The following is a 27,192-nucleotide window of genomic DNA, read 5'->3' as shown; positions in this document are numbered from 1 at the left end:
TAAATAAACAAGGTATAAATATTTGCATCATAATGGCTGCTGCCTGAATTTCATATACTGCCATAACCTTGTCATCTTTTGGTTTTGTTATAAAAATTCTAAACCAAGAGGCCTGTAATCCTCCATATATTGATTTTTTATTATTAAAAAGTGAAAGTTGAAAGGCAAGCCTGCTTTATCAGCCACACTTTGACTGACTTTGGATGCTGTTTCTAAGAGCTGTATATGTGCCAAACACATGAAAATTAACTTGCCAGCGTTTTGCCAAGCTATCCTCCTTCTCTCCTTTTTATGAAAATAATTAATTTTATTTGCTTTGCAACAAATATTTTTGTTCAGAGGACTCTCTTCTGTGTAGACAGAGTCTTCCCCCTGGGGCAAGAGGGCAGCTGGTAAAGTTATCAAAAGAAACTTGTAAGTATGAGCCCTGTTATTTTCGTCAGAATTTGCTGTGCTAGAAGTACGCTGATGACAGAACATCAGTGTCCATTTGGGGAAGAGGGATTGGTATGTTTATTTGAGAATTATTTCACTTGGGAGGCCTTGAACATAATAAGCATGAATGAAACAGTTCCAGCAAAGTGCAATAAAGGCTGTTCTCTGAGAGGATGAACTAGAAAAGGTCCTTATTGGCTGGTGGAAACTTACGTATCATAGAAGTGAATCCTTATAGCTGTGTCCCCCCTGTCCACCACTGAAAACAGGAGTGTGAATGATACTGAAATTCTCTAGTAACATTTTCTAAGTCTGTCACTTCTCTTCAAACCTCCTATAACTTGTATATATAAGCAAACCTTGCTTATAACTGTGTGTGAGTTGTTTGAATACTCATGAAGAAATACACAATTTTATTGAGGTTACCTTGAATCATAAAATTATAGAATCAGTTACTTTGGAAAAAACCTGAGATCATCAAGTCCAGCCTTTGACTGATCACCTCCAACTTGTTAACACCTTGTTGACACCAAATGCCAGATCCAGTTATATCTTGAACACTTCCAGGGATGGTGACTCTACCACTTTTCTGGCCATTCCAATGCCTGACACCTCTTCCAGTGAAGAAATTTCTCCTCTTGTCCACCTGAACCATAGTGCAGCTTGAGGCTATGGCTTTTTGTCACTGGTAGTCTGGGAGAAAACGCTGACCCCCACCTGTCTACAGCCTTCTTTCAGGCAGTTTTAGAGAGTGATAAGGTCACCCCTGAGCTTCCTCGTCTCTAGGCTAAACAACCCCAGTTCCCTCAGCCTCTTCTCATAATGGGGGAGACCACACCCTTCACCAACTCTGTTGACCTTCTCTGGACACACTCCAACACTTCAATGTCTTTCCTGTTGTGAGGGGCCCAAAACTGAACACAGAATTCAAGGTGTGGCCTCACCAGTGGCAAGCACAGAGGGACAATCCCTTTCCTAGACTCACTGGCCAAACCACTGCCGGTAGAGGCCAGGATGCCATTGGCCTTCTTGGCCACCTAGGCACACACTGGCTCATGTTCATCACTGTCACCAGAACCCCCAGGTCCTTTTCTGCTGGACCAGTTTTCAGTCACTCTGCCCCCAGATTGTGGCACTGCTTAGGGTTGTTTTGCCCAAAATGTAGGGCCTGACACTTGGCCTTGTTGAACTTTGAAGTTGTTGAACTTGTTGAAGCCAACAGCATAGTTGGCTTCAGCCCATCAATCCACCCCGTCCACATCGCTCTACAGATTCTCCCTGCCCTCCAGCAGATCAACACTCCACCCAACTTGGTGTTACCCATGAATTTACTAAGGGCAGCTCAATCACCCCATCCAGATCATCAATAAGATATTAAACAGGACCGGGCCCACCACAGATCCCTGGGGGACACCACTAGTGAGCAGCCCCCAGCTGGGTGCAGCACCATTCACCACTCTCTGGTCCTGCCCTCCAGCCAGTTCTGAACCCAGGGAAGGGTGCGCCTGTCCAGCCATGGGCTGACAGCTTTTACAGGAGACTGCTGTGGGAGATGGTGAAAGCCTTGCTGAAGTCCTGGCAGACATCCACAGCCTTCCCTGCATCCACTGGTTAGGTCACCTGATATAAAAGGAGATCAGGTTGGTCAGAAAGGATGAAATTCTATATTACATATAGAGTCATAGAGTAGTGCTCCATGGACTTCAGCCTTTCAAAGTCTGCAGCAGGTTTTATTTACAATCATGAAGTAAGGGGAAATGTCTATTTCCATTTTAAAAACAAGGATCTGAGATATGGGAAGACCATGACTTGTCTAGAATACATAAGAAGTGGCTGGTGAGTCTAGAAATTAAGCTTCAGTTTCCTTGAGGATACCAACCTCCACCTCTTTCACTTGGTTACTCTATGACAAGGCATTGAAAATGTAAAAATAATGGTTTTCTTTTCATGTGATTTTGGTTATGAGATTTGTGTTTGATGTTTTAGATCCTTCTTTAAACCCTAAGACTAGGTATGGTTTTATTGTTTAGTTTGAATTTCTGAGCATTTAGGTCATTTGCATCCATAGTTCAAATAATAAATCTGAAGCTGCAAACTCACTAAAATAAAAGTAAATATTTTCTGTGCAAGAACCAAGGTCCCTTCTTATCTCACGTCCATCATATGATATCAGGCCCTTTGAATGTAAGAATGAGATGTATGGCTCAGGTTGAAAGAATTTACTCAATCAGAATTTCCATTATGTTTTGAAAAAAACTCTTTTACAATAATATAGGGATAGGCCAGTAAATGGTGCTTGTTCATCTCCAACATTTAGCATTCTCTCGCTTATTCTTCCATTCAGTCCATACTGTCAATATGTGTCATTAATTTTATTTTATGACAAGGTAACCCACCTAGATGATCAAGAGAAGCTAACTGATACAATTTTTTTCATTTTCAGTAATGCTTTTGACAGTTTCTCTGCTCTTGGCAAAGGTCAGAAGCCAAAGCAGCTTAAAATTCAAAGATAAAAATTAACAAAATAGAAACTTTTTTTTTCCGAATAAGATTATACATGAAAAAAACAGCATTCTGTGTCCTTAAACTTTTTAAACCATTTGTTGCACTTTACCATCTACCACATTATTGGTTTGTTGGTTTTTTTATTTCTTCAGCAGAGAGAGAAAATAATATACTTAGAGGGAGAGTAGAGGGTTACTACGGCACTTCCATTTATTTCTGCAGTGGAAACCCTGCTGAAAGTTGCATTGACTGAGCACAGGACAGACACAAAGATCAATCCTAGTGGGACCAAAACCCTTGAGGTAGTGCTTACTCAAAATCGATCAGTCTTTTCAGTTGTCCCTGGCAGTGATGGCTGTTACATTTTCTTACCATTTCACTATAGCTTTTTCTCCCAAGTTATGCTGAGAACATGGTCAAAGGTGCCGCCCTCATCTGTGTTGCATTCAAACCACTGTGATTTTCTGTAATATCAGTAATTTTGCTACATTTCAGTCTGCCCATTCTTTCTAGATGTGACACTATTGTAATCCAACAAAAGAAATTTACCCTTTACACTGATAAAAAGGTTTTCAGTGTTAGCATAACTTCCTGGATCGCAGTAAATAATCACCATATTTTGGAGAGTTCTGACATTTTCTTTTTCTTGTACAGTGGCTTAAACTGTCTTATATTGCTACCATTCAGGAATCATAATTCTTCTCCAATTTGCTTGTTGTCTTCAGTACTTTGGATTTTTTTGTACCACATTGGTCAGAAGCTGGTGCTGGGCATATTTTAGTACATGCATAGAATGAGAAGGTTTACTGAAGGAGGAGATATACAAAATATAAGGGAAAATCATATAAATTTTACATACCTAACTGTAGCATTATGATACTTGTGAATGTATTGTATATGTGCATTAAGTGTATCCCCAAATATGATAAAATGCATTCTGTGTAACCTTATTACTAACACTGTGCAATTACCATGTTTGCCAGCAATACAAGCCAGTACTAAAAGGCTTTCTGTGACTCAAGAAGGGACTGTCCCAAGACAGAGTGGAACTGCACTGTCTTTGTTGTCCTGTTTACAAAGGACTGTGTTTCCTAGGACTATGAATCAGGTACCCTCCCAAGAACAATGTAGGAAGAGGCATTATTTTTAAAAGCAGCTGTTGTTTTAATGTTCTTTACCAATGATTCTGTCTCTGAGCACTGACTATGTAGGCACTTTTGGTTGAAGACATTGAGATGTCTTTGGTAAAGAATGGATGAAGCACAATAACAAGTTCAACCTTCTTTCTCAAAGAACGACATATATGTCACAGTGATGTACTCTACCAGTAGAGTACTCTTACCTGTGACATTGAAGTTGCCTCAGACAAATGGAATATACAAGGAAGTTGGTATTTGCCAATTCTCCATTCCTCTCCTCATGCAGATATTGCTCTGAAATGCATGTGTTAAATTAGCAATGCTTGTGGTTTTATGAATGCTACTTCTCTTCCAAATTTATTTGGATTTTTCAGCTAAAAAATATCCTATGTGGCTGCAGTCAGAAACAATAGAAATAGAAATTGTAGAATTCAGCACAGCCCTGAATATCAGATTGTTTGGAAAATAATACTGGCTCATCTATCAACTGTTAAATTAACAGAAGAGTTCTCAGGAGGTAATCGTCAAATTACTACTAGTGTAGCTTTCTATAGTTCTTCTGTTTTAATGCCCTTAGACTTAGCACTTCAAAACCTTCTTCCACCACAGTGTCCCATCCACGTCTAAATATATCTCCCAAAACATTCAATATGTGTTTGCTAATTGTGATCAGGGTAAAATTCAAGTGCTGTGCTTGTGGGACGTTTTTTTTATCAGAAGCTGTATTTAAGTGATGATACACAGTAATTTGTTCATTCTTCTGTCAGTGTAATTTACAAGGCAACGACAGATAAACATAGCTATACAAGATTCATTTACAGTGACACAATGGCAGATACACAGAGCAGAACCCTGCCTATGAGATAAAGTGGACTGAGTGACTTATGCAGTAATTAGGGGATAATTGTCATTAACCTCGCAAACAGTAGTTTACCCATATTGTTTAAAAGGCTCCAGGATGCATAATGACAAGGTAATCTGTCAAAGCGCTAGGGGGAAATATTAATAAGATTTGTGCAAGCCTGGATAGAAAATATGCAGAAAGCAGCCACATTAAGCTAATTGGTGGATGAATATACACTTGTAAAAGTGCTTCTAATGGCACGTTTGCTGCTCTCCAAATGACTACTGTTAATGTGGAGAAGTGGGCTGCCTAGAAAGTCAGGACTGCTGGGACAAGAGGGTATTAAGACATGAAGGCACAGTTATTATTACTTTGTACACTGTAATATAATTTCCCCACTTTCTCTTGCATTTCACTGCGTTTAATAGGTTCAAACAGATAACTCGCTTCATGACCTTTTATATTCCAGTGACCTTTGCCTTGTAGGTGCCACTTCTGCACCCTGCTGTCTCCCTTTTGCATCACATTGTCACCTATGACACACCTGTGTTTTATTGGTGTAAATTTTTTCAGTAAACAATAAAAGAAAAAAGCCTCATTAAGATCGTGTAGTATATATTGCAAGTAATAATGCATAGTCCCCTAATGAATAGTAAAGATGGAAATCAATCTCCTGATTCTGCTGCCATTCATATATCCTGCATATAGTACAGCTGAATCCCCTTACTGAGACACAATTTGGGTGCAATCAGAAAACCAAGAATGTGATGAAGTCCAATTTATGAGTATAACTCATTGGCACTTTCATTCCAGTGTTTATGGCCTTGTGCAACTTCTCAATTCCTTACAATGCTCCTGGCTAGGAGCATTATTTCTTACTTAGTTGGAAGTTTTACTGAAAAGCCTAGAAAGACTCAGCTTTTTTTGGTTGCGCTTTCCAGTTAGGATTACGTCTTTAGTCAGTTCAGATTTAAAGTGAGGGAAGGATCGTCTGATAATTTGACTTGATTTGACTGGCTGGATGTCTTGCCCTGCATTTGGTGCAGTCTGTGTTAGTAAAGCAAGGATATCAGACACAATTTGTTTATATTATCACATCCTGCCTTGGGAAAATTCTAGGCTGAAGAGGGGCGTCTCTTGTAGCTGTGTGTATTGCAAATGCAACACCTTATGAATGCTCTTTGTGACTATTTCCCATTTCTCATAAAAATTATGTGTCATGCTGTCAGTGTTAGTGAAACTGAGGCTCAAAAAGCACTTACTACACTTACTAAAAAACTGCCAGAGCACAGGAAACCAGAGAAAATATAACTTTACTTGTCAGTAAGTTTTGCAGCACTAACATCAAAAAGTAAAAGCACAAGTGATTTTTGGTGACTGATAGTGTCAAGGCAACTTTTTTTAATGTACTATACCAAAATGGACAAATATATATGCAAAAAGTCACTGAAAGTGAGAATGAAAAAGAATCATTGCTATTGTTATATGTATGATGGTTATTTCCAACCCACTTACATGCCAAATTGTGTTCTAAAATTATTTTGTAGCTGAAATTATTTCAGTGGCTTACCATGTTCATGTCTCTGTTTACATGCTATCTGAAAAGTGCCCATGGCACCTCATGCACTCTAAATTTTATACACATACACCATGTGCTTGGTGATTTAATTACCTCTAGTAGCCATGTTGGCCTAAGGACAAACATGCTGTTACTTGCCACAAATTAGTGGCAAAGCTTCTTCAGGTACTTCAATGAATTTTCCACTCTAGCAAGTTGTAGAGAAGGAAACGTGTCAAAATATTCCCTGTATTTGGGTCCAAGTTTAAGGCCGTTTATGAAATTTAAATAAACAGTTTCAATAAAGTCTTGATATTCTACCATTTCAGGAATGTTGAGAACAAATGCTTCCCCTTTACTGTGCATTAAAAACCATAAAGTATATGTTCACCTCACATGAATTTCTCATTTCTGAAAATCTTTTGGACATCTCAACCAGAATGGATGGTAAAGAGAATAAATGTTGGCATTTGAAAATTTCTGCAGTTCTTGGAGTGAGAAGGACAAAATACTTGGGAAGTGTCCCTAGTACTTCAAAATAAATGAGATAAGAAGAACTGCTAAAAAATTACTTTGGATCTTCTTAAAGCTTAAAGTGTCAGTTTGTATCCATGCTAACAGGAGTTCTTCTGTCATCAAATAGTGGCATCTTTTGCCTTTTAACACTTGTCACCAACATGGTGGTAGTTAATCAAAGCACATTTTGTTGACATCATAAGTACTTCGTCCTGCCTCTGTCTAGAGGATAGAGTTAACTATCTTCTTAGTAGCTGGTTCAGTGGATTTTTTTTGGATTCAGTATGAGAATCCTTTGAATAACAGTGATTTCTAGTTGTTGCTAAGTAGGGCTTACCCTAAACCAAGAACTTTCTCAGTGTCCCATGTGCTGCCAGCAGCCAGGTGCACAAGAAGCTGTGAGGGATCATGGCCAGGATTGGTGGCCTGTATATTCCCACACCCTGAACATCATGCCCAAGATACATAGTGGGGGGAGTTGGCTTGGAGGGGCCAGTCACTGCTTGGGAACAGTCTGGGTGTCAGTCAGCAGGCAGACAGAAATTGTATTGTGCATCACTTCTTTCTCTTGGGTTTTGTTCCTCTCTCCTTTTCATTTCCAATAATATTATTATATTTTATTTAATTTCAATTATTAAAATGCTCTGGTCTCAGCCCAGAAGGTTTACCTTTCCTCTCCAATTCTCCTACCCACTGGGGCCAGAGGGAATAGTGAGTGAACCTCTGTGTGCTGCTACGGCCAGCTGGGGTTAAACCACAGCGGTTACACCACTGTGAAAACTAGTAAATGTAAGAAGAGTATCAGACTCTGGTAGTGTGCTTAGTTTTCTTTTCCTCTAAGTATGGACAGACATCTGCTGTTGTCTGGCACCCAAATACAAAGAGACTTGATGTAGCTGCTATGATTAAATAAAGCTCAAGCTGTTGTGATTAAACACACTGTAACCCCACAGTGATCTATTATAGTTTTAAAAATAAAAATACTGTGCGCAGTGTTACTCAGGAAAAAAACAGTAAGTGTCTTGTGAATTATACATATATACATATTATCTGGTCCATAATCATCCATAACAAAGTGAGTATTTTATCAAAAGTCAAACAATATGTTTAAAAAAATCAGACAAGGAATTTAAGAATAGTTTCACTGGAGTTGCAGAGGTGAACATATGTTCATGAAGAGGGGAAAGAGTTCAGATTACTGGCTTTTTTCTGATATCAGTAAGAGACATTATCACCAATCCACATGGCTGCTTTGTAGTTGGCAAATGACAGTGTCATCCTTTTTCTGGTCAATGCTTTCAAGGGCATTTTAAGGTTGATGAACATGAAAAATGAAAAAGCATGCTCTGATTGGGGTATATTATGAGGAAGTTCAGTCCCCGAAAGGAGTCATGTGTTCAGGATCCAGTGTTTTCATACCACTCCATGCAGCTTAGTCCAGAACCAGCACCTCAGCAGGTTGCTTATGCAGGGAGGTGTCTGCACTCCTGGCATGCATCTTCGGGATAAGATGTGAAACAGAAGACCTGCATATTTTCGGTCAATAAAGACCCTGAAGGCCATTAAGCGAGAGTGTGGGTGGTTAACGGCGGTGTCCTGGCCAGGTTTCCGCTGTGGTTATTGCATTCCACTGCCTTATGTTTCATCTGCAGTTTTAGCAGGACATGGTGTTCCTCACTTTCACTCCAAAACCATTGAGCAGTGCTCCTGTGCGCTGTTACACAGCTGCTGTGCTCCACCATGGTGGTACACCCCCAGTATATATTCACACAGATTTGGCTCCACATCATGTTTCAGGGCTAAGTTAGGTCAAAATTACTTTCCAGCGTGGTCCGTGGAATTACTCCAGGTTTATGGTGCAATTATTCTTGATCTAAAGTGCAGCTAGATTTGCCCCAGTGTCTAAAATATCGGTTCCTAAAGTTTGCAAATATGTGTGTGTGTGTGTGTGTGTGTATGTAAGTAAATAAAGTCTCCTTCGTGCTACTCTTCATTTGAACACACACTGCCAGTTTCATTCTCAGTGGTACTTTGGGGAGAGACAGCCACTTTCTCTTTCCCCGTCGCATGCAGGTATCCTTATGCCTACCCTGTGTCTTCGGGGCAAGGCAAACAAATGTTCAGAGAAAGGGGGTGCCAGAAAGGAAGAATATCTATCAGTTCTGGCAGAATGGAGGCTGCAGTGAAGTCAAAAGATAAGATTTCCATTATTGACTGACGACTCAGTAGTGCTGCACTGTTTGTCCCTGCTGCAGCAGTATAACTCAAGGAAAGGACTGCCGACACTTACACATGCATTTTTTCATATGGTTTCTGTTGGTGAAGAGAGGCTGGTGGGAGGTGGATGAGAAGTGACAGCTGAGGGGAAAAAATTTCAACCATGCCTCTTTGCAGACTTAATGTGTTAAATCTCATATTAGTTGCACGTGTAAAATCACAGTAAGCAAGTATGCACATTTTTTCTTCATGTTTCCAGGAGCAAAGGTGAGCGAGATACAGCATGATAAAAACTCCTATCAGGAAAATGAGTATCTGCGTGTGTGAGTGTATATTTCTGTGGAAAACTAGACAGAGGGCTTGTTTTGGTCCTGCTGAGATCAGTGGGAGTTAGCCAGAATGAGTTAGAGATGTTGCACATTGTCCCATCTTTACTAATGTGAGTTGGTGTGCTGCTGCACAGTTTTGGTAACTCTTACCCCAGGAGTAGTAGGACTACCCAGAGTGTAACAGCTTGAAATTTAATTGTGAAGCAAAGGGATGCTTATGGGAAATTCAGCCAAACCAAAACAACAAACCCTAAATCATGGAAATTATAAAGGCTTTTCTTTATTAGAAACAAATGTTGACTTCTTTTTTTTTTCTGTCTACACCCTAATTAAAACCATCCTGTGCAATTATAGTATGATCAAATTAATATATTTCAGTCTGCTTTTCAACTGTTACAGCTGCATTCACAATGTTTCTTTGAGATCAGCTAGAAAATACATAGCTCCTTAAGAAGAGCTTATAGAAGAAAAATTCATGATAAACCCTGAGCTTAGTTATTTGATCAAACATATATCTATGCAATATTCTGTAACAAGGAAACTTCACTGATGTGCACCAAAAGCCACAATTTAGGTGCATATGCAAGCTTACTAAAATACGAAGCCTAGCAATGATTTTTTTTCTGTTTAACTGATTCTCAGAAGTTATCACAGTAGCGCCTGAAAATAATCCTTGAGTGTCTCCCAGAACATAAAGCTAGTTTTAGAAGCAATCAAACTATTTTTCAGCCTTTCTATTAATCTCAGCCTTGTATAGGCATCTCTCACTGTGTATCAAGTCAGGTGTATATATACATTTTTCCTATCCTAAGAAGTGAATTAGTAAATAGAACAGAACTGCAAAAAGCTAGTGTTGTATATGAACACAAATGTATTTCTCTGTGTGTTGACATATAAAATTTCTGCCTGTAATGCAGTCACAGCAGTCATGGGAGCTTCTCACACAAAATGAGAATTTAAAACAACTGATTTCATAACAAAAGTTCAAGGTTTACAGTGTATGTGTATAGTGTATGCTTGGTAGATTCCCCTTATTTTCTAAATAGGCAGGTTTTAAATCGGGAGGTTTTAAATCTGAATTGAAAAATTTAAAGGCTAAAGGCCTTTGGGGAATGAAGATTCATCTTCATAATCCTCCCCTGTTAAGCTCCTAAAAATTAGAGTGATCTTTGTGTCCATCCTCTGTTGTAGCCTGTCATTCAACATAATCATCTTGATACCACCATGTGTTCTTCTTGACCCAGAAGTTTAAGACAAGATGTACCCTAACATAGCCTGGCACACACCTCTCTTCCTAACATACGGTCAGCAAAATTCAGAAGGCAAATTCAGTGTGATAAACCATGATTTTACTTTACAGATCTAATGTCATATGTGTGTACATGGGTCTGTTTATTCCTATAGTAGGCTTGAGTGTGTGGTTAGAGTTTGAAAAGGTTATGGGATATGTCTTGGACCTTTGGAGGTCAGTTTAATATAGTTTAAAGCTTAAAATATTTTCTTCATCTGAAATTGTGAGAAAGAGATCCTTACAGTAAAATAAAATTTAATAAATAAATAAGTAAAGCAAAATGAAACAAAGCAGAATTGATTAAATTAAAAACCAAAGCAAGGCTGTTTGGACAATGAAGGAAGAGCATCAGTGTATGCTGTACAGATTGGGTTTACCTGTCTCCTGCCTGGTTTAGAGCTGTATGCATGCAGTGGTATCTCTGTACTCACTGACTTGTACACATTGTCACTGGAGGCTTGGCTTAATCAGTTGTGAGCTGAAAAAAGTAATATAAATTGGAACCTTTTGTCATGAAGTATTTAAATGTTGATATGCTTTAATGGCTTCGGGGAGAAAATTTAGCATGAGAGATTGTAAGAAACAAGAAATCGATTACATGTAAGAAAGGACTTGAACCTCTAATCAAGTATTACCATATACAGAAAGATCCCTAGCTAGTTATAGCTAAATTCAAGTGGGATAATGGTTAGATTTTTTGTTAATTTTAAGTTTTATCAAAAAATGACATTCCTATTCACTCTTTATCTAGTTTTGCATAATACATGCTTACAATGATTTATGGAAAGCTTTCACCGTGTAAATATTGAAGCATATGCTACACAGTATCCATAAGCAGCGAGGGTTTTATGGAATATAAGCATCTGCATATTTCTCTTTACTTTTGTTAGGCAAAAAAGGCCAGAAAACTTCTTGCTGAAAACTAACAAGATAAAGCTTGATATAATTAGTAGGATTTGACAAGGATTATTTAAGATCAGCTTTCTGGTTCCCTGCTTTTTCTATGACAGCAAGGGTAACCCCATGACTATCACACCCTTGACTGCCAGTTTCTCTGATCAGTGGGACTTAGCAGCTGCTGAAGGTCTGGTGTTCCTCACTGTATATTCTTAAACAAAAAGAAACAAAGGGTGGTGGTGTCTCATCAAAAGGTAACTCATGTAGTTAAGTGCCAGCTTTGCTCAGTTAAGATGTGTAATAATTCCCTGAAAGCACACGGGGAGCCCCTGCATTTAGAGGCTTTCCTGCCTGTTCTGTGTATGCAGAAAGCTAGCTGTGCTGCCATCAGGGAGGGACTGTGTGACACCACCTTCCCCTTACATCTGGGAGCCTGTTACAGGATCTCTAGCTATTATTCTCCTGAGTTATTGTCGTGCTAGCTGTGATTAACTTTTATTTACTTATATATCATGTTTTGTGAAGCATCCATCTGTTACATAAGCTTGTGAATGATTTACAAATTAAAACAAAAACAAAATACAATGTAGCAGTAGTACATTACAAAGCAGCCTGCATCTGGCTGCAGGCAGGAATCCTAATTCAATACAGGTAAGCAGTGTAAATTAGACAATTTTACTTACATCTTTAAACTATGAGAGTTACAGTTAGAAGGAATTAATATTTGTGATGGGAAATGTGTGCATATAGATGAGGTCAGATATGACAGCAAAGGCCTGGAAATCAAAATCTGATTCAAATCTGGTTTTGCAATTCCATGTAGGAATTACCCATATGTTGAACTGCTATGGTTGGCTGGAAGTTGTTGAAGTAGATGTAAGAAACTTTAGATCTTACCCGAGGGCAGAGTAGCTAAAGTTATGTGGGTTGAAAAAAACAAATATAATATTGGAGGTTTAAAATATGAACCTGTCCATTATTTTTATTTTTTTTTTAATGGTGTTGTTTTTTTCTTCAACCCCACTTAGGTTTTGATTTTTTTTACTTATTTTTCTTGTTGGGAGTGATAGTTGATGTTCCAGATGATTTCTGTTAGATAGTACTGTATCTGTAAAATACTGCTACATCAAGAACTGTAAGGACAAAGAAATCAGAGGTGCCCACTGTGCTTAGGGGTTTTCAAAGGTGAACACATTTCCATAGTAATGCTGCAAACCAAAACCAGCATCTCCATCATGATGTTTCATTCATCACCATAAATACAGACTGAACATTCTCTACACATAGATGGTTCTGGGACCAACTGGGAAGATTTTCCAAGTTAAATGCTGTTGAGGGTTTCATTGGCTTTCAGGGTTTGATTGTAAATGTTCACATGTGGAGCATTTTTAAAGATTTTGTGGTTGTATCTAAGGTACTGAAACATACATGTCATTAATCTTCAGCATTAACTTTATACCCAGAGAGGTGAAATGAACCGAACCTATTCAAACTGAAATAATAAAATCTACTCTAATTAATTAAAAGCATGCTTTAGTATTTGACATTGCAAAATTATATTTTTTGATACTCTAGGAAATGTGACGGAAGAGAAGAATCAATTGTCTGAAGACTGAAAATAATTAATTAATTTAATAAATAAAAAAATTAAATCCTGGGGTAGAGGGGGCTGGAGGGGAAGAAAGGTATTTTCAGACTTCATAATCAAACAAGAATTAATGGTTTTTGCAACAGTGTGTAGTCCATATCTTTGGGTAAGGTTCTGAACCTGAGATTCAAGATGTAAAAATCTCAGAGGCAGTATGGTGGTATATCTTTTGAGACTTTCAAACTGTTAATGCATGAGGAAGCATCGGAATAATTCTGGTTTGATGGCCTTCTATATTTCTGGTTGGTTGTAGTTACGGTGCTAATGGTATGTCCAGCATTTGCCCAAAAGGAAAGATGCCAATAAAATGATGTATTCATTATAGAAGTATTTTAATATGTTTTTATCAATACTTGCTGGAATGGATTGCCTGACATTACATTGCAGAATTTTTAAGTCCTACCTTCAGGCAAATCTCATGCTTACTAGCAAAAATGAAAGTGTGAAATGCTTTTTAATGTATATTTAACAACAGATAGTCTAGTGATTACTGATGTGTAGTCTCTCTGGATTTTTCCCTTGCTATCAGAAGGCAATGTTAAGAGACAACATTTTTACACATTTATGCTATCTACATCCATCAGATCCTTACTTTTTACATATTTTTAACTGTCATTCATAACAAAGCTACAAAAAAATAATCTCTCAAGTCTAAACCATACCAAGATTGCAAGCTTACAATCAATTGCCAGTAATAGTCCAGGAAAAAAGGGATTAAGGTATAAGTGTTATGTGCTGTTTTCAAGACATTATGCCTTGCATCAAAGTTTTTCTTGTGAAATGGCCTATAAACAACTTCAGTCTTATATCTGCTTGTATTTAAGAAGCAAATCTATCAGTTGCATTTATTTAGCTCTTTCTAATAGTATTTCCATTTAATAGTGATTACGGTACAATTTTTTGTATTTTACAGTGGTGTGCACAGCAAGAATTCATGTTTTTCTAATGTATTCCAAACAGTAGCATTGTACGGAGAACACCATTGTTAAAAATAAAGTAGTGAAAGCATTTTAGATCACAGAGTCACGAGTTCTGCATTTTGTGTACTCTGACACTGTTAAGCTCAATCTGGTTTTCTAACTGTGACTAACAACAGCATTTGAATGGATGGAAAGTTTGTATTGTATGGTCAACTTCCATTAACACTGTTTGCATCTTGTTTTTTGAGCTTAGTGTTTCATGTTCAGGCAGCAGAGCACCTTCTTCAATAATTATGCAGAATCAATAAGCTTTTCTCTGTGTTTTGTCTTTGTTGTTTCTTTGATATGGCCTCTAGGATGCTGCAGGCAAGGTGCTGGACCGCTGGGCCATCATGTCCAGGGAAGAAGAGATCATTACCCTTCAGCAGTTCCTGAGATTTGGAGAAACGAAATCTATCGTGGAGCTGATGGCAATTCAAGAAAAAGAAGGGCAGGCTGTGGCTGTGCCATCTTCAAAGACAGATTCAGATATAAGGACTTTTATTGAAAGCAATAATCGCACCAGGAGCCCAAGTCTCCTTGCTCACCTGGAGAATAGCAACCCTTCAAGCATTCATCATTTTGAAAACATCCCGAATAGCCTTGCATTCCTGCTTCCATTCCAATACATAAATCCAGTCTCTGCTCCACTGCTGGGGCTGCCTCCAAATGGCCTCCTGCTGGAACAGCCAGCAATGAGGCTCCGTGAACCAAGCCTTACAACCCAAAATGAATATAATGAGAGCAGTGAATCTGAAGTTTCCCCTACGCCTTTCAAGAATGAGCAAGCATCCAGCAGGAATGCTTTGACCAGTATCACAAATGTGGAGCCCAAAACTGAGCCAGCCTGTGTCTCTCCTGTTCAAACACCTACACCAGTCAATGACTTATCGAAAACTGAGCACACAAAAAGCTCATTCCGAATTCACAGAATGAGGAGAATGGGGTCAGCCTCAAGGAAAGGAAGAGTGTTTTGCAATGCATGTGGCAAAACATTCTATGACAAAGGTACTCTTAAAATCCACTACAATGCTGTGCACCTGAAAATCAAGCATCGATGCACTATTGAAGGCTGCAATATGGTCTTCAGCTCTCTTAGAAGCCGCAATCGCCACAGTGCTAACCCAAATCCTCGCCTACACATGCCTATGCTAAGGAATAACCGTGACAAAGATCTAATTCGCGCTACATCAGGTGCTGCCACTCCTGTCATAGCAAGTACAAAATCCAACCTCACTTTAACAAGCCCTGGACGTCCACCGATGGGGTTTACCACTCCCCCTCTAGACCCGGTACTACAGAACCCTCTTCCCAGTCAGCTGGTCTTCCCAGCTTTAAAGACTGTTCAACCTGTTCCTCCTTTTTACAGAAATTTACTTACTCCTGGAGAGATGGTGAGTCCTCCAACCTCACTCCCAACCAGTCCCATAATACCAGCTGTGAGTGGCATGGAGCAGCATCCCCCTCCTCCTTCGGAGTCATCGGTACCTTCAGTGTTGATGCCCACCCCAGAGCCCAATGCAGACCTTGCCCCCAAGAAGAAGCCAAGGAAGTCAAGCATGCCAGTTAAAATTGAAAAGGAAGTTATTGACACTGCTGATGAGTTTGATGATGAAGATGAAGAGGTGAATGACAGGAGCACAATGGTGAATGACATTGGTCATGACAATCACTGCCATTCTCAGGAGGAAATGAGCCCAGGCCTGTCTGTGAAAGACTTTTCCAAAAGTGACAGAAACAGATGTATGTCCAGACCAGACATAAGAAGGGCAGACAGCATGACATCAGAAGACCAGGAGCATGAAAGAGATTATGAAAATGAGTCAGAGTCATCAGAGCCCAAATTGTGTGAAGAATCACTGGAGGGTGATGATCGCCTCCATGAACCTGGTGAAAAATCTATGATGCACAGTGACCGACCAGATGAAAACCACAATGACTCTTCCAACCAGGATGTCATTAAAGTGAAGGAAGAGTACACAGACCCTACATATGATATGTTCTATATGAGCCAATATGGACTGTACAATGGAAGCAGTGCCAGTATGGCTGCTCTTCATGAAAGTTTTGCTTCGACATTCAACTACAGCAGCCCTCAGAAGTTCTCCCCAGAAGGTGAAATGTGCTCCAGCCCAGACCCCAAGATCTGCTATGTTTGCAAGAAAAGTTTCAAGAGTTCCTACAGTGTGAAGCTTCACTACCGAAACGTTCATTTAAAAGAGATGCATGTCTGCACAGTGGCTGGCTGTAATGCTGCGTTCCCATCACGGAGAAGCAGAGACAGGTCAGTAAATATTAATTGATTTTCTGCATTATTAAATGCGTTGAATTATGGAAGAATAGGCAGTTTAGGCTATATGAAGAAATATAGAGATGCACAGTAATGACAAGTGACAATTGTGTTCCCATGACATTGAAAGAGATTTATCACTTTAAGATTTTCATTGTTCCTTGGCATTCAGAATGGTATATATTGTGCCACCCTCATAAGTGACTGGCTAGATAATAAATGTCATTATACTTTCTATATTCCTGTGAATCTGTATATATTTCTGTTTATAAGCTGCAGCCCTCATTACATTTATTTTCTTCTCCCCATAACATTTAAAACAAGAAAATCTTCTATTAAGTGTATTGTAAATTATATAAAATACAAATATCTCCATGCATGTATATCAAACCGCAGAACTAGGAAGGAGGGCGAAGGTGGATGGGTGGTTGAATGAATGGATGGAGATAGGTAATAAAGGACTAAAATTATTTCCAACCTCATAGGATCATAGAAAAGCAAACAAAAAGCATTAGAAGGTTGTTCTTTACTATCTTTAATTTTTAAAACTAGGTGCTATGTTTTAGTGAGAAAATAGTAAAAATCATTGTTTCTTTGCTAGAACCTACACACATACCTATCCACTATGGTCATTTAGTCTATTTTTTTCTGCATGTGAGCAACTCCGTTCTCCACTGCTGGAAATTTTGCACATTCAGAGAGAAAAGGCTTCCCTACATATTTTTAAGATCAACTGGAGTGTATTCTGCTGGGCCTTCATATGACATCATGCCCGAGCTATGCTGCATCAATACAAAAGCAGTTGGGTGGGCTTAAACAGAAGCAGCTGGCCATAAACTCTTTGGTTTAGGGGTTGCTCTTTTTTTTTGGTTTTGGGTTTTTTTTGGCTGATTTTTTTATAGACTATTCTTTTTGATTCTTGAGGAAAATGTAGTATAAATGGAATTAGTCAAGGTGATAGGATAACACAGTTATTTCATACTTACGGATAAAGACTCGTTTGATGAGTCATATTGTCGCACAGCAAAATCTCTCTGGTTCATGGAGTAATGGTGAAATTGGGTCACCTCTTTTCCTTTACTTGTGTTTCATATTTTTTCATTAGGTTGTAAAAATTCAGCAGACACAGGAAGGAAATTAAATCTAGCTGAACATTTCATACACAGTTCCTGATTTTTTTTGGTATTTTTTTCAGTATTTTTTTCATTGAAATTTATGTGGTTTGAAATTGAATGTTTCGCATCTTATGAAATGAAAGAAAATTAGTGTTAAGGATACTTAGGCACCAAAATTAACTGTTTTGATGAAGACTATCATCCCCAAATATCTCATGTCTTCTCTTATCATTTATGAAATCCACTAAACAGAAAAATATGAACAGACATAAGAATGCAAGTTCAAAACGCCCAAGAAGGACAATAGGAAATTTGTATTTCAGTAGGTTAAACTACTGGATAAAAAATCAGGTAGATCTAAATTAACACTCCTTTTCTTGCTATGTTATGGTAAGTTTTATGAGTGTTGAATTTAACAAAGGAAGTATGTGAGTCAGTGGCATAATCTATACTAACTTTAGATGTGTGCAACCCCTTTCAGTTCCTGAAATCATAATCTTTGTTAGTCAAGAATTTGGTTTGGCCATTTTGTTTCCTTAGATGAATTATGAAAAATCAGTCATGTAGTATCCAAAACAGCTTTGAAATGAGCATGTGAAGCATGTGAAGCTGATTAGCTTTAGGATTTGGAACTGTATGCATTGTACTAATTTCAGCAGAAATACATTGAAAGATCAAGGTAGTAATAAAGTTAGCATAGTAAAGATTTGGATATTCTAAGAGTGACTGTGATGACATGCATAAAATATTTCCAAGACAAGAACCTACAAATAGGGCAAATTTTGAATTTTTTTTGTAATCTACATAGGATACTACTATTAATCTTCCTGAAAGCAAGCATGAAATAAAAACCTTATCTAATATCTTAACATGCAGGCTTCATATTTAAAGATAAAATTATTATTTGCATGTCATTTTGTCATAGCTGTGTAATGCACAGGGCCATCTTATATCATTCCATTAATAATATTCAGAATATTATTCAGTTTTGTGCTGCACCTGGGAAAAAAGACCTTTTTTGCATACTATATTCTTTAATTGCAGAGATTTAAGAATTTATCTGTAATTCAAAAAATTCAAAAGTGTGGTACAGTTTGTGTTCCCTGTTAATTTTTGTTAGTTGTTTATCAATTTTGGTTTGCAACAGTAGTCAGGAAATGCCTTGAAAGAACCAGGAAATTCTGTCTTGGCTTGGGATAATTCTTTTAGATACCTGAGCAAGAAACATGTACAAAACTTCCCTGGGCTACCCATTTTTATTCAGAAGTGCAACATCTAGAAATGTGCAGAAAGGAAAACATATGTACAGAATGTCAAAGAAAGCAGATGAAAGATTTAAATAACATTTTCTAATACTTTGTTCATAAAAGGGAAGTTTTTTTAAAAATAAAATTAGGAAGTAAAAGTTAAATTAATATATTCTCTCCCCTTATTTTGTGTTGTTGTTTTGGTTTTTTTTTAATTTTGTTGGTGGGGTGATTTTTTTGTTTGCTTGCTTCTTTGTTTTGTTAGTTTGTTTGGGGGTCTTTTGCAAACTGTTTAATTACCCCCAAAATTTTTCCATTCAATCTTTTACTTTTTTTCTCATCTTCCTTTTAATATATATATATGTGTGTGTGTGTATTTTTGTGTTGTTTTAATTTTTGTTTGTTTATTTGTTTTTTATTTTTTTTGAGAGAGTATATACAATTACCAGTTTTTCAGATTATGGAGATCACCAAAAAGATAACTGGAGAATTAGATTAACAGGATTGCAAAGTGAGAACTTCTTCCAGCCACTTAAGTCAATTTCACTTAAAAACTCAGGAGCATTTTGCTAACAATTGCTGTATGAGAAATAAGGGTTATCTACTTGCAGCACACAGTAATAACTTCTGGATAATATTTGAAATGGATTTGCATCCCATTTTGGACTCATTACAAAAGTCTCTGTGATTTGCTTGTGTTGTGAGTCACTCACATAAACTTTGATTAACTAGAGTATCTTTGCTTTGTAAACTAAAATGAATTTTTTTTTCAGTACTTTCAGTATTATCTCCTTAATGAAATCAGAGTTCTAGCTATTCCATAGCTTACAATCTTGTGAAATTTTTTATCTTTTTTTGTCATTTTATTAAGCCTATTACTAACATTGTGTTAATTATATTATTAATCCTATTATAATTAGTTAGATATCTAAAAGTCACAACTCTAGCTATGTTCTGTAATAAAATACAAGTTTAAGTGGAGATAGATAGTGTTGGCTGATCCTTTTTGTTTCCTTTAGAGGCATCTGATTTGGCTTAAGTCTTTTTCCAATGCAACTCTAGTTAATCAAAGGTTAATCAAATATTCCCTGTGTCTTGTACATACACAAAACTCCAAATTGTTGACAGTGGCGGAGCTTCTGTAAAATGGGCTTTGGAAAGGAGGGGTTGTGATACAGACTGCCTGTTACCAGAGGCAGCAGACCACATCAGGAGCAAAAGCAGTGCTGTTTTGATAAAGGAGGGGTTTTATCTGTGTCAGAGCTTTGCAGAAAGAATCCTGTAGCAATTTCTGCTAAGGTTGATGAAATCTAGCTTTATCATTCCTACATCATTTGTGCCAGGGTCAGCACCTGCATAAATATCCTTCTGCTTGAAATGTTGGAATATCCTCTGAGATCTTTGGCTAACCAGTGCTAGTCCTTGCAAATTAAGGTCAAGATAACCAGAAGATTTCAGAGTCCCACTTCACGTGTATTTTTTCAGTTCAAGAAGAGGGAAAAGACTTCTTACTAACAACCTAGTAATTCTGTTATCCCTTCTAAAAGTTAAACCGTATTGCTTTCCAATACTCAAGCTTTGCTGAGCCTGGATATTTTTAAAAGCACTCATTTTCATCATTCTTCTGAGCTACAAGTAACATTACTCACTAAAACAGCCTTAATACCTAAATTCTTGATCTTTTCCTCAGAGAAGTCTTTCTGATGTTCCTTACTTAGAAGCAGTAGACTTGAGTAAACCACTTTTTCTTCCATACTTCAACAACTGAATAGCTATTGATCCATTTCTGTTCCTGTATTTACTTCAGATGTTCTTTCTTCTGAAGACATGATGTTCAGGCATCTTGTTGCAAAAAAAGACAATGGAGAGTAAATAGGAAAAAAGATATTAAAATATTAAAAATTTTGTCAGAAACAATATCATAAGCCTCCTTTTGAATGGAAAGATATCTTTTCAAGTTTAGATGGAAATGAGATGGGAAGAAGATATATTCCCTTGAGAACTGACCACTTAAATGGGAGGATTTGTCCTTGTGAACTGAATTCTCTCTGGAGTCAGAGATGTTTCCTGCAAGTGAGAAGAAAGGGCCAGTGGCCACAGTGGTTAGATTCCCCTGGGATCTCTTTCCCAGCCTCATCTGTGAGCTTTGTCCCAGCACATAATGAGTTTGCCTTACAAAGAGATAGGTGTGGTTAATCCTTGAAGTCAGCACTGAGGTACAGCTGCTCAGAGAATTATCAAGAACTGTGGATGGGACATGTGGATGGGAAGAAGGAAGAATTATTTCTTGACTGAAGGGGACAGGAATGCCAAAGTTTCATCTAAGTCTGTGTTGAAAAGCATGTCCAGAAGTAAAGACCTGAATAGTGCAACTTAGAGCAGTTGACTTTTTTTTGATCTCTCACCTGTAAGACCCAAGGATTTTGTGGTCAAAACCAGTGATGAAACAGGTGGCAGGTGAACCTTTTGCTTTCATTTAATATTGTTGAAAAAAAGTACTTTTTTTTGAGGAGGAGGAAGAGGAGGAGGAGGAATAGAGCCATCTTCTCACTTCTTAGTGTATGCTAAATCCCCATTTCACCTCAGTAATGACACTATTAAAATCAGGGCACAACATTAACAATAAGTTACTACGTTTTCCTTTCTCTCAAAGTACAGAATGTAAATTAATTCTCACTGTACCTGTTCAGAGGAACAAACCAAAAACTTTTCATTTTGTCTGTCTGCTACTACTAAGTAGGACTATTCATTGCTCAGGTTTATTGTTTGGGTTTAAGTTTTCTCAAAAACTGAGCATGCATGTGTGTACATCTGTGTGTGGACGTGTGTGTGTTCCACAAGATGGGAAAGGTAATTGAGCCCCATGAATAAATTTTAAAACAAATAATATCTGCTCAGGGTGACTTATAAATAAATATAAAGCAACTATTGGTGCCAAGTGTGATCACGCCATTTGATTGCAAGTTAAATCAGTCCAGATTCAAAAATGTAAACCCCTTGATTTGTGTGGAGCAAGACATCTGTAGGTGGTTTATTAAAACCTGCTGATGTTTCCAGAATGAAATTTGTACACATATGGGCCTGTGGGTAGCTGTACTGAAAAAGCGGAGACATACTTTTTGTCTGGTTACCTGACTTCCAGCCCTGTACAGGTATGCGTGAATAAATTAACATCAGTTACCCATGATGAGCCACTGCATACATTATTAAGGGAGGTGAAGATGTGAGAAAGCTGATTCCTGCCTCCTGTTATCACTTCCATGAGTCAACAGTACCCATTTTTCAATCATCCTACTGGGCTTTGAATCTTCTACTGATAACTTTTTTAAAATTATTTTCCATAAATGCACTGAATTCTAGGTCCAAGAAATAAAATACTTTGCATCAGTCCATGATAATTATTACTGTCATTCCCAAAATATAATTAGCTGTCATATACAACTCGAATTTCCTCCAATAAGAACAAGAAAATCCAGTTTTAAGACATTAGGTGTTTGATGGACCATTTGTTAAGAGACAAAAATTATATCTGATACATTTTTAAAAATATAAACACATTTTACACCTGTACTATTATTTCTGGACGTGATAGAGTTCACAAAAAGTCTAGCTGCATATCCAATACAATTGAATGAACCATTAGGTTTCCTCTTGCAGAGACACTAAGATGTGTGTCATTGCTAATGTTCACATAACTCTTCCTTACCCAAGAGAAGCTGTATCATAAAGAAACATTTTGTGCCACCCCTAACACAGATCTACCGATCTAACCTCTTCCATGAGTAGTCATGTTGAACACAGACTGTCTGTCATATTGCATAGTCACCAATGTGAACAGGAGAAGCAGAATTAAAACTAGAATGCATAGAAAAAATGTCTTCATAAGATTTTTATATCGTATTTTAAGGAAAATAAATAAATCAAAGCACAAGGCTACATGTGTGAGCAAATATTAAAAAATCAGTTCTGATGTGGAGAGAGGTTTTTTCCCAACTACATAGTCATTTATTTGGGGTTTGAATTGGAGGTGGTAGTTGTTTTTTAAAACAACTTGCTGCCTACACTTTCTTGTTCTGCTTTGGTATACAAAAGTATATCACTTAGAGAGGGAGAGTACAGTTTTTTGTGCAGCTTAAGAAGCCTCATTTCTATGTGAACTTGCAAATAAGCCAAGGTATTTTCAGTGACCTGAAAAGCTTATTTAAACAAACTGCTGCACCAGGGTTAACATAGGCAGGAAACATAAGTAAAACATTGAAAAGACTAGCCAAAATCAAAACATGTATTGAGCAGTATTTTCACCTGGTATGTGTTGTGACAAATAGTGTAAGTGTTAATAATTATGTGTTTTGTCCAAGTTTCCTGCATAAGTTCTGTGTGTTTTCTGTTTGGTGAATGAGGTTATTTGGGAAGACAGGGAACTTGAAGGTCTATCATACCTCGGTTGCCCCTAGGTTCCTAGAAAATGCTGGAAGAGCCACAAATCTTCCAGAGAGTGGGAGACAATTGTTTTCCATTCATCTGAGTAAGTGTAAAGCTGTTCCACATTTATGAAGGTGTCCCATCTTCCCTAGAGTATTTTGGAAGTGGGTTAAATAAAACAACTGCCCACATTAGTTCCCACAGGGAAAGCCTCTAGCTGTTCTTTTAAACTTAAGAGCAGAAGGTTGTAAGGTTTCTGCTACAGTGAAAGAAGCTGTACTTTACAGATAACGCAAGGACAGTACTTCCAAAAGTCTGGGTGGAACAAGACACTGCAACTTGAGAAATGTGGTCCTCTCAGGTCCAGAAGTTTGGGGAGAAATAATGAAGGGTGAGGGAAACACATTTGTGGCAGGAATAGCTGTGTGTTTTCTGCTCTTCGGATTTACAGGTTTCAGTGAAGGACAGAGACTCTCAGGCAGGTAATACTGTGGTATATACATTCATGATCCATCCATTTGTCAGCTGTGCATGTCTGTTTGAAAAGAGAAATTTTCAATTCAAGAAGCAGGCTTTTCATCAGATCTTGTAGCCTGACTAAAGATTATTAACAGATAAGAACATTTTCTTTTCCCCATAATGATGATGCTGCTCTTTCCTCTAGATTTGAGCTGTTTCATTCATTGGAACATGAACTGAGTGACTGTGTTGGGACATATACGAATTAATGTGAGTAAGAAAATTGGTGAGGCAAATCCTACAAATGAAAGCAAACAAGCAAACAAACCCTAAAACAAACAAACACACAAAAGCACCAAAAAATACCCCAAAATTACCCAAAAACTGAAAGAGAAAAAATTTACCGGGTGTAGATGACTCCAAATAGCTACAACATTTTTTTGAATGACAGTCTGCCAGTCCTATCAGTGTATCTAGATAGAAGCTGACATTTCAAAATACATTTTGAAGTAGAACTATGTAGCAGGTGATCAGTATAGTAAAATAAAGATCATTTGGATTTCTATTCCATTGCTTTTTGACAAAATGCATCTTAGCTACTGAGGCAGGAAAGTTTTCCACTGAAATACATCTTAGTAAAAGAAGTTACCCAAAAATAGTTACAAATTATAGGCTCTGGGGAAAAGAATCCCAAAACCCAACTTCTCTAAATCTGGAACATTTTTTTATGATTATACAAGCTGCTAGTCATTAGCAAATATGACAGCAAGTAAAAGCAAATTTGTGAAGTAGAGCCTATAGTTTAAGAAATGTACTGTTCAGTTAGAAAATATTAGTAGTAAAGCTATAAATACTTCTCACTACTTATCTCAGGATGATCCTGAAGGAAGACACACAGGGTTATGAATGATAGTTAAGTGCTCCACAGTGTCAAGGAAGACACCACTGTGCAGGCACTGCAAGTGCACTGCAAGATACTGTGCACAGCTTTTAAGCACCCCTTAAGTCTGTCCAGGAACACTAGAAGTTTGCTGTCCTTTGTCTTTTCAGGCAAGCAGTGTACTTCATGTACCAATATTTATGATGCTATGCTCTAGTACTTCAGTAGAAACCACTCATTCACGTCCAGCACGTACACATAAAGCGTTCTCTAATGGTACCTCTGGAGGTGCCTCAGATGGTCTTTTGGGGCCCGAGGTAACGCAGGAATATCTCAGGTGAGATACCACTTATGGCTCATCACAAGCTGATCTTTTAATGGCAAACACTGGATATTTCCTGACAACAGTTTTAAGCCCAGTACTTCTAAAAAAAAAAACCTAAGGCTTTTTGTAGTGCTTCCTGCTTTCCAGCAGGAAAAACATCTTTTAAATGAGCAGTTTGCCATGTGCTAAGAAAACTTTTTTTAATTATTATTTTTTTTTAATTAAGGGTCTATTTCACATGTAAGCTTGCCCTAAATAGCATTGCTTTAAAACATCTGTGTAAGAAATAATTTAACATTTTTGCCATGAGGCACCTTCAAGCTTCATATAAATGGACCTGGAAGAGAAATGAAAGAGTTTTAGATTTGCCAGAAATGCATGCTCCCATAAAAGAGAAAGAATTGCAGGATTTTGTTGGCATTGGCATTGTGAATAAATGTAAAATGATAAAATGTAAAATGTTTTGTGTGGGGAAAGCAGGGTGAGAGAAGGAAAGTATAAGATTGTAATAAGAAGATATTTTTTTTGCTGTCATTTTGGTTTTCCTTTTTTTTTTTTTCATAAAGAGGGGTAAGAAAGCCACAAGCTGTATATCTGTGTCAAACCATATGAGTCTGAAACACAAGATGTAAACTACAGAGTTTATAAGTTGTTATTTCCAGTGTTACTGATTTTGATTTTAGTGCTTTACAAACTGTATTGCTTATTTTATTAACTAGGGAAAAGTATTTTGCACTTCCAGTTCAATACATTTTTTTTCCTTTCTTTCCCTCTTCCTTTCTCTCTCTCCTTTTCTTTGTTATGCTAGAATAAAGAAAGCAATTACAGTTCAGACACTTACAAGTGAAAATACAAATGGGACATAGTTAATTTTGCTGCCTGTAAACCTTAGGTTGTACTTTTGTGTTTTACACACAATATGCGGAAATAAAAATAGACCAAACATGAATATGTGTGTCTGTGGTTGCGAGTACTGAGAGAAAGACATCCATTATGTTATTAGATAAAGATGTAAAAATATAATGGATAGAAAGAGAACTCAGATTCCCTCTCAGAAGGTAAATGAGCCCCTGTTTCAAGAAGAAGATGCACACAGATTATGTATTATGCAAGACTGAGAACCAAGATTTCATGAGGAGGGGCCCTGGCAGGAAGGATAACAGATCCTGCACTGGGTGTCTCTCAGGTCTGATAGCCAGATAGGGGAACAGCACTAATTCTGCAGCCTTTTTAGTCTGTTCTGTCACAGAAGGGGCACTGCTGGGTCAGTCAGCTCACTAGTAATTGTGTTTTACAGACTTCTAAAGCAATTGGCTCAGTCAGTCCCAATTCAATAAAAGTGTAGAGCGAGAGTGAGAGCACTTTTGTTCTATTTTTTACTTGAAATTATTTCATTCAGCAGTCTGTCTTTTTTATTACCAGGATTTGACATTAGCACTCCAAGCTATATTAGCATCCATTTCAGCAGTTCAGTAATGGTATTAAAAAAACACTTAACTTCAACGGTGAATGGTTGTATGACAGTACCATAAAAATCCACATTAAAAAAAAACTTATGTATTTGTCCCTGCAAATTATTTTTCAGTCGTTTAACCACTTCAAAACTACACTCTCTTGACTGGTGTTTGCAAGAGCTTTAGCAGCAAGGAAGGCTTGTAAAGGAGCTGAAACTGCAGCAACAATAGCATAAAGAGAAAAATGAAGACATTTGAAGAAGAAGAAAAATGTGAACATGCAAGCACACATACACATATAATAAAGACCTTTCATTTTGAGTGGGTGCCTGTCATTCATCAACCAAAGCAAGATTTTTAAACTCAAATCACTCGAGGTAAAATCTTTGGCATCTTCCAGATTTCTGGGATTTAATTTTGAACCCAGCACTCTCCAAGCTTGGGACGGCAGCCTAACTATCTTGGCACTGCAGCGCATTCATAAATGACTGCATTAGGTTCTAAATTTTGATTAAACATTCTGTAATTAATCAATGGTAGACATGAAGCAGTTGGCAAGGTCCAGAGCTGCAAAATGTTTAAGACATAAAACATTACAAAGTAATTAGAATGTGCTCCTTCAAGAGAAGGATTGCCTTCAATAAAGAGGTAAATGATAGCAT

General features: G+C 37.6%; 1 protein-coding gene across 3 annotated transcripts in view; it reads left to right on the top strand.

The window, feature by feature from the left end:
* The window catches only part of BNC2 (basonuclin 2), a 242,068-nt gene that overhangs the window by 192,979 nt on the left and 21,897 nt on the right, over positions 1-27,192 (top strand). For 2 of the 3 annotated variants that reach the window (XM_033520654.1, XM_033520653.1), the window contains exon 4: positions 14,656-16,622. In XM_033520654.1, the coding sequence (XP_033376545.1) occupies positions 14,656-16,622 (1,967 nt within the window). Of the gene's footprint in view, positions 1-14,655; positions 16,623-24,076; positions 26,004-27,192 lie in introns of those variants that run through there. The other variant, XM_033520655.1, reaches the window with a different exon arrangement.

The sequence above is a fragment of the Parus major genome, chromosome Z (assembly GCF_001522545.3).
Source record: "Parus major isolate Abel chromosome Z, Parus_major1.1, whole genome shotgun sequence".
NCBI classification, from domain to species: Eukaryota; Metazoa; Chordata; class Aves; order Passeriformes; family Paridae; genus Parus; species Parus major.
This window is presented reverse-complemented; position numbering and strand designations above follow the sequence as displayed.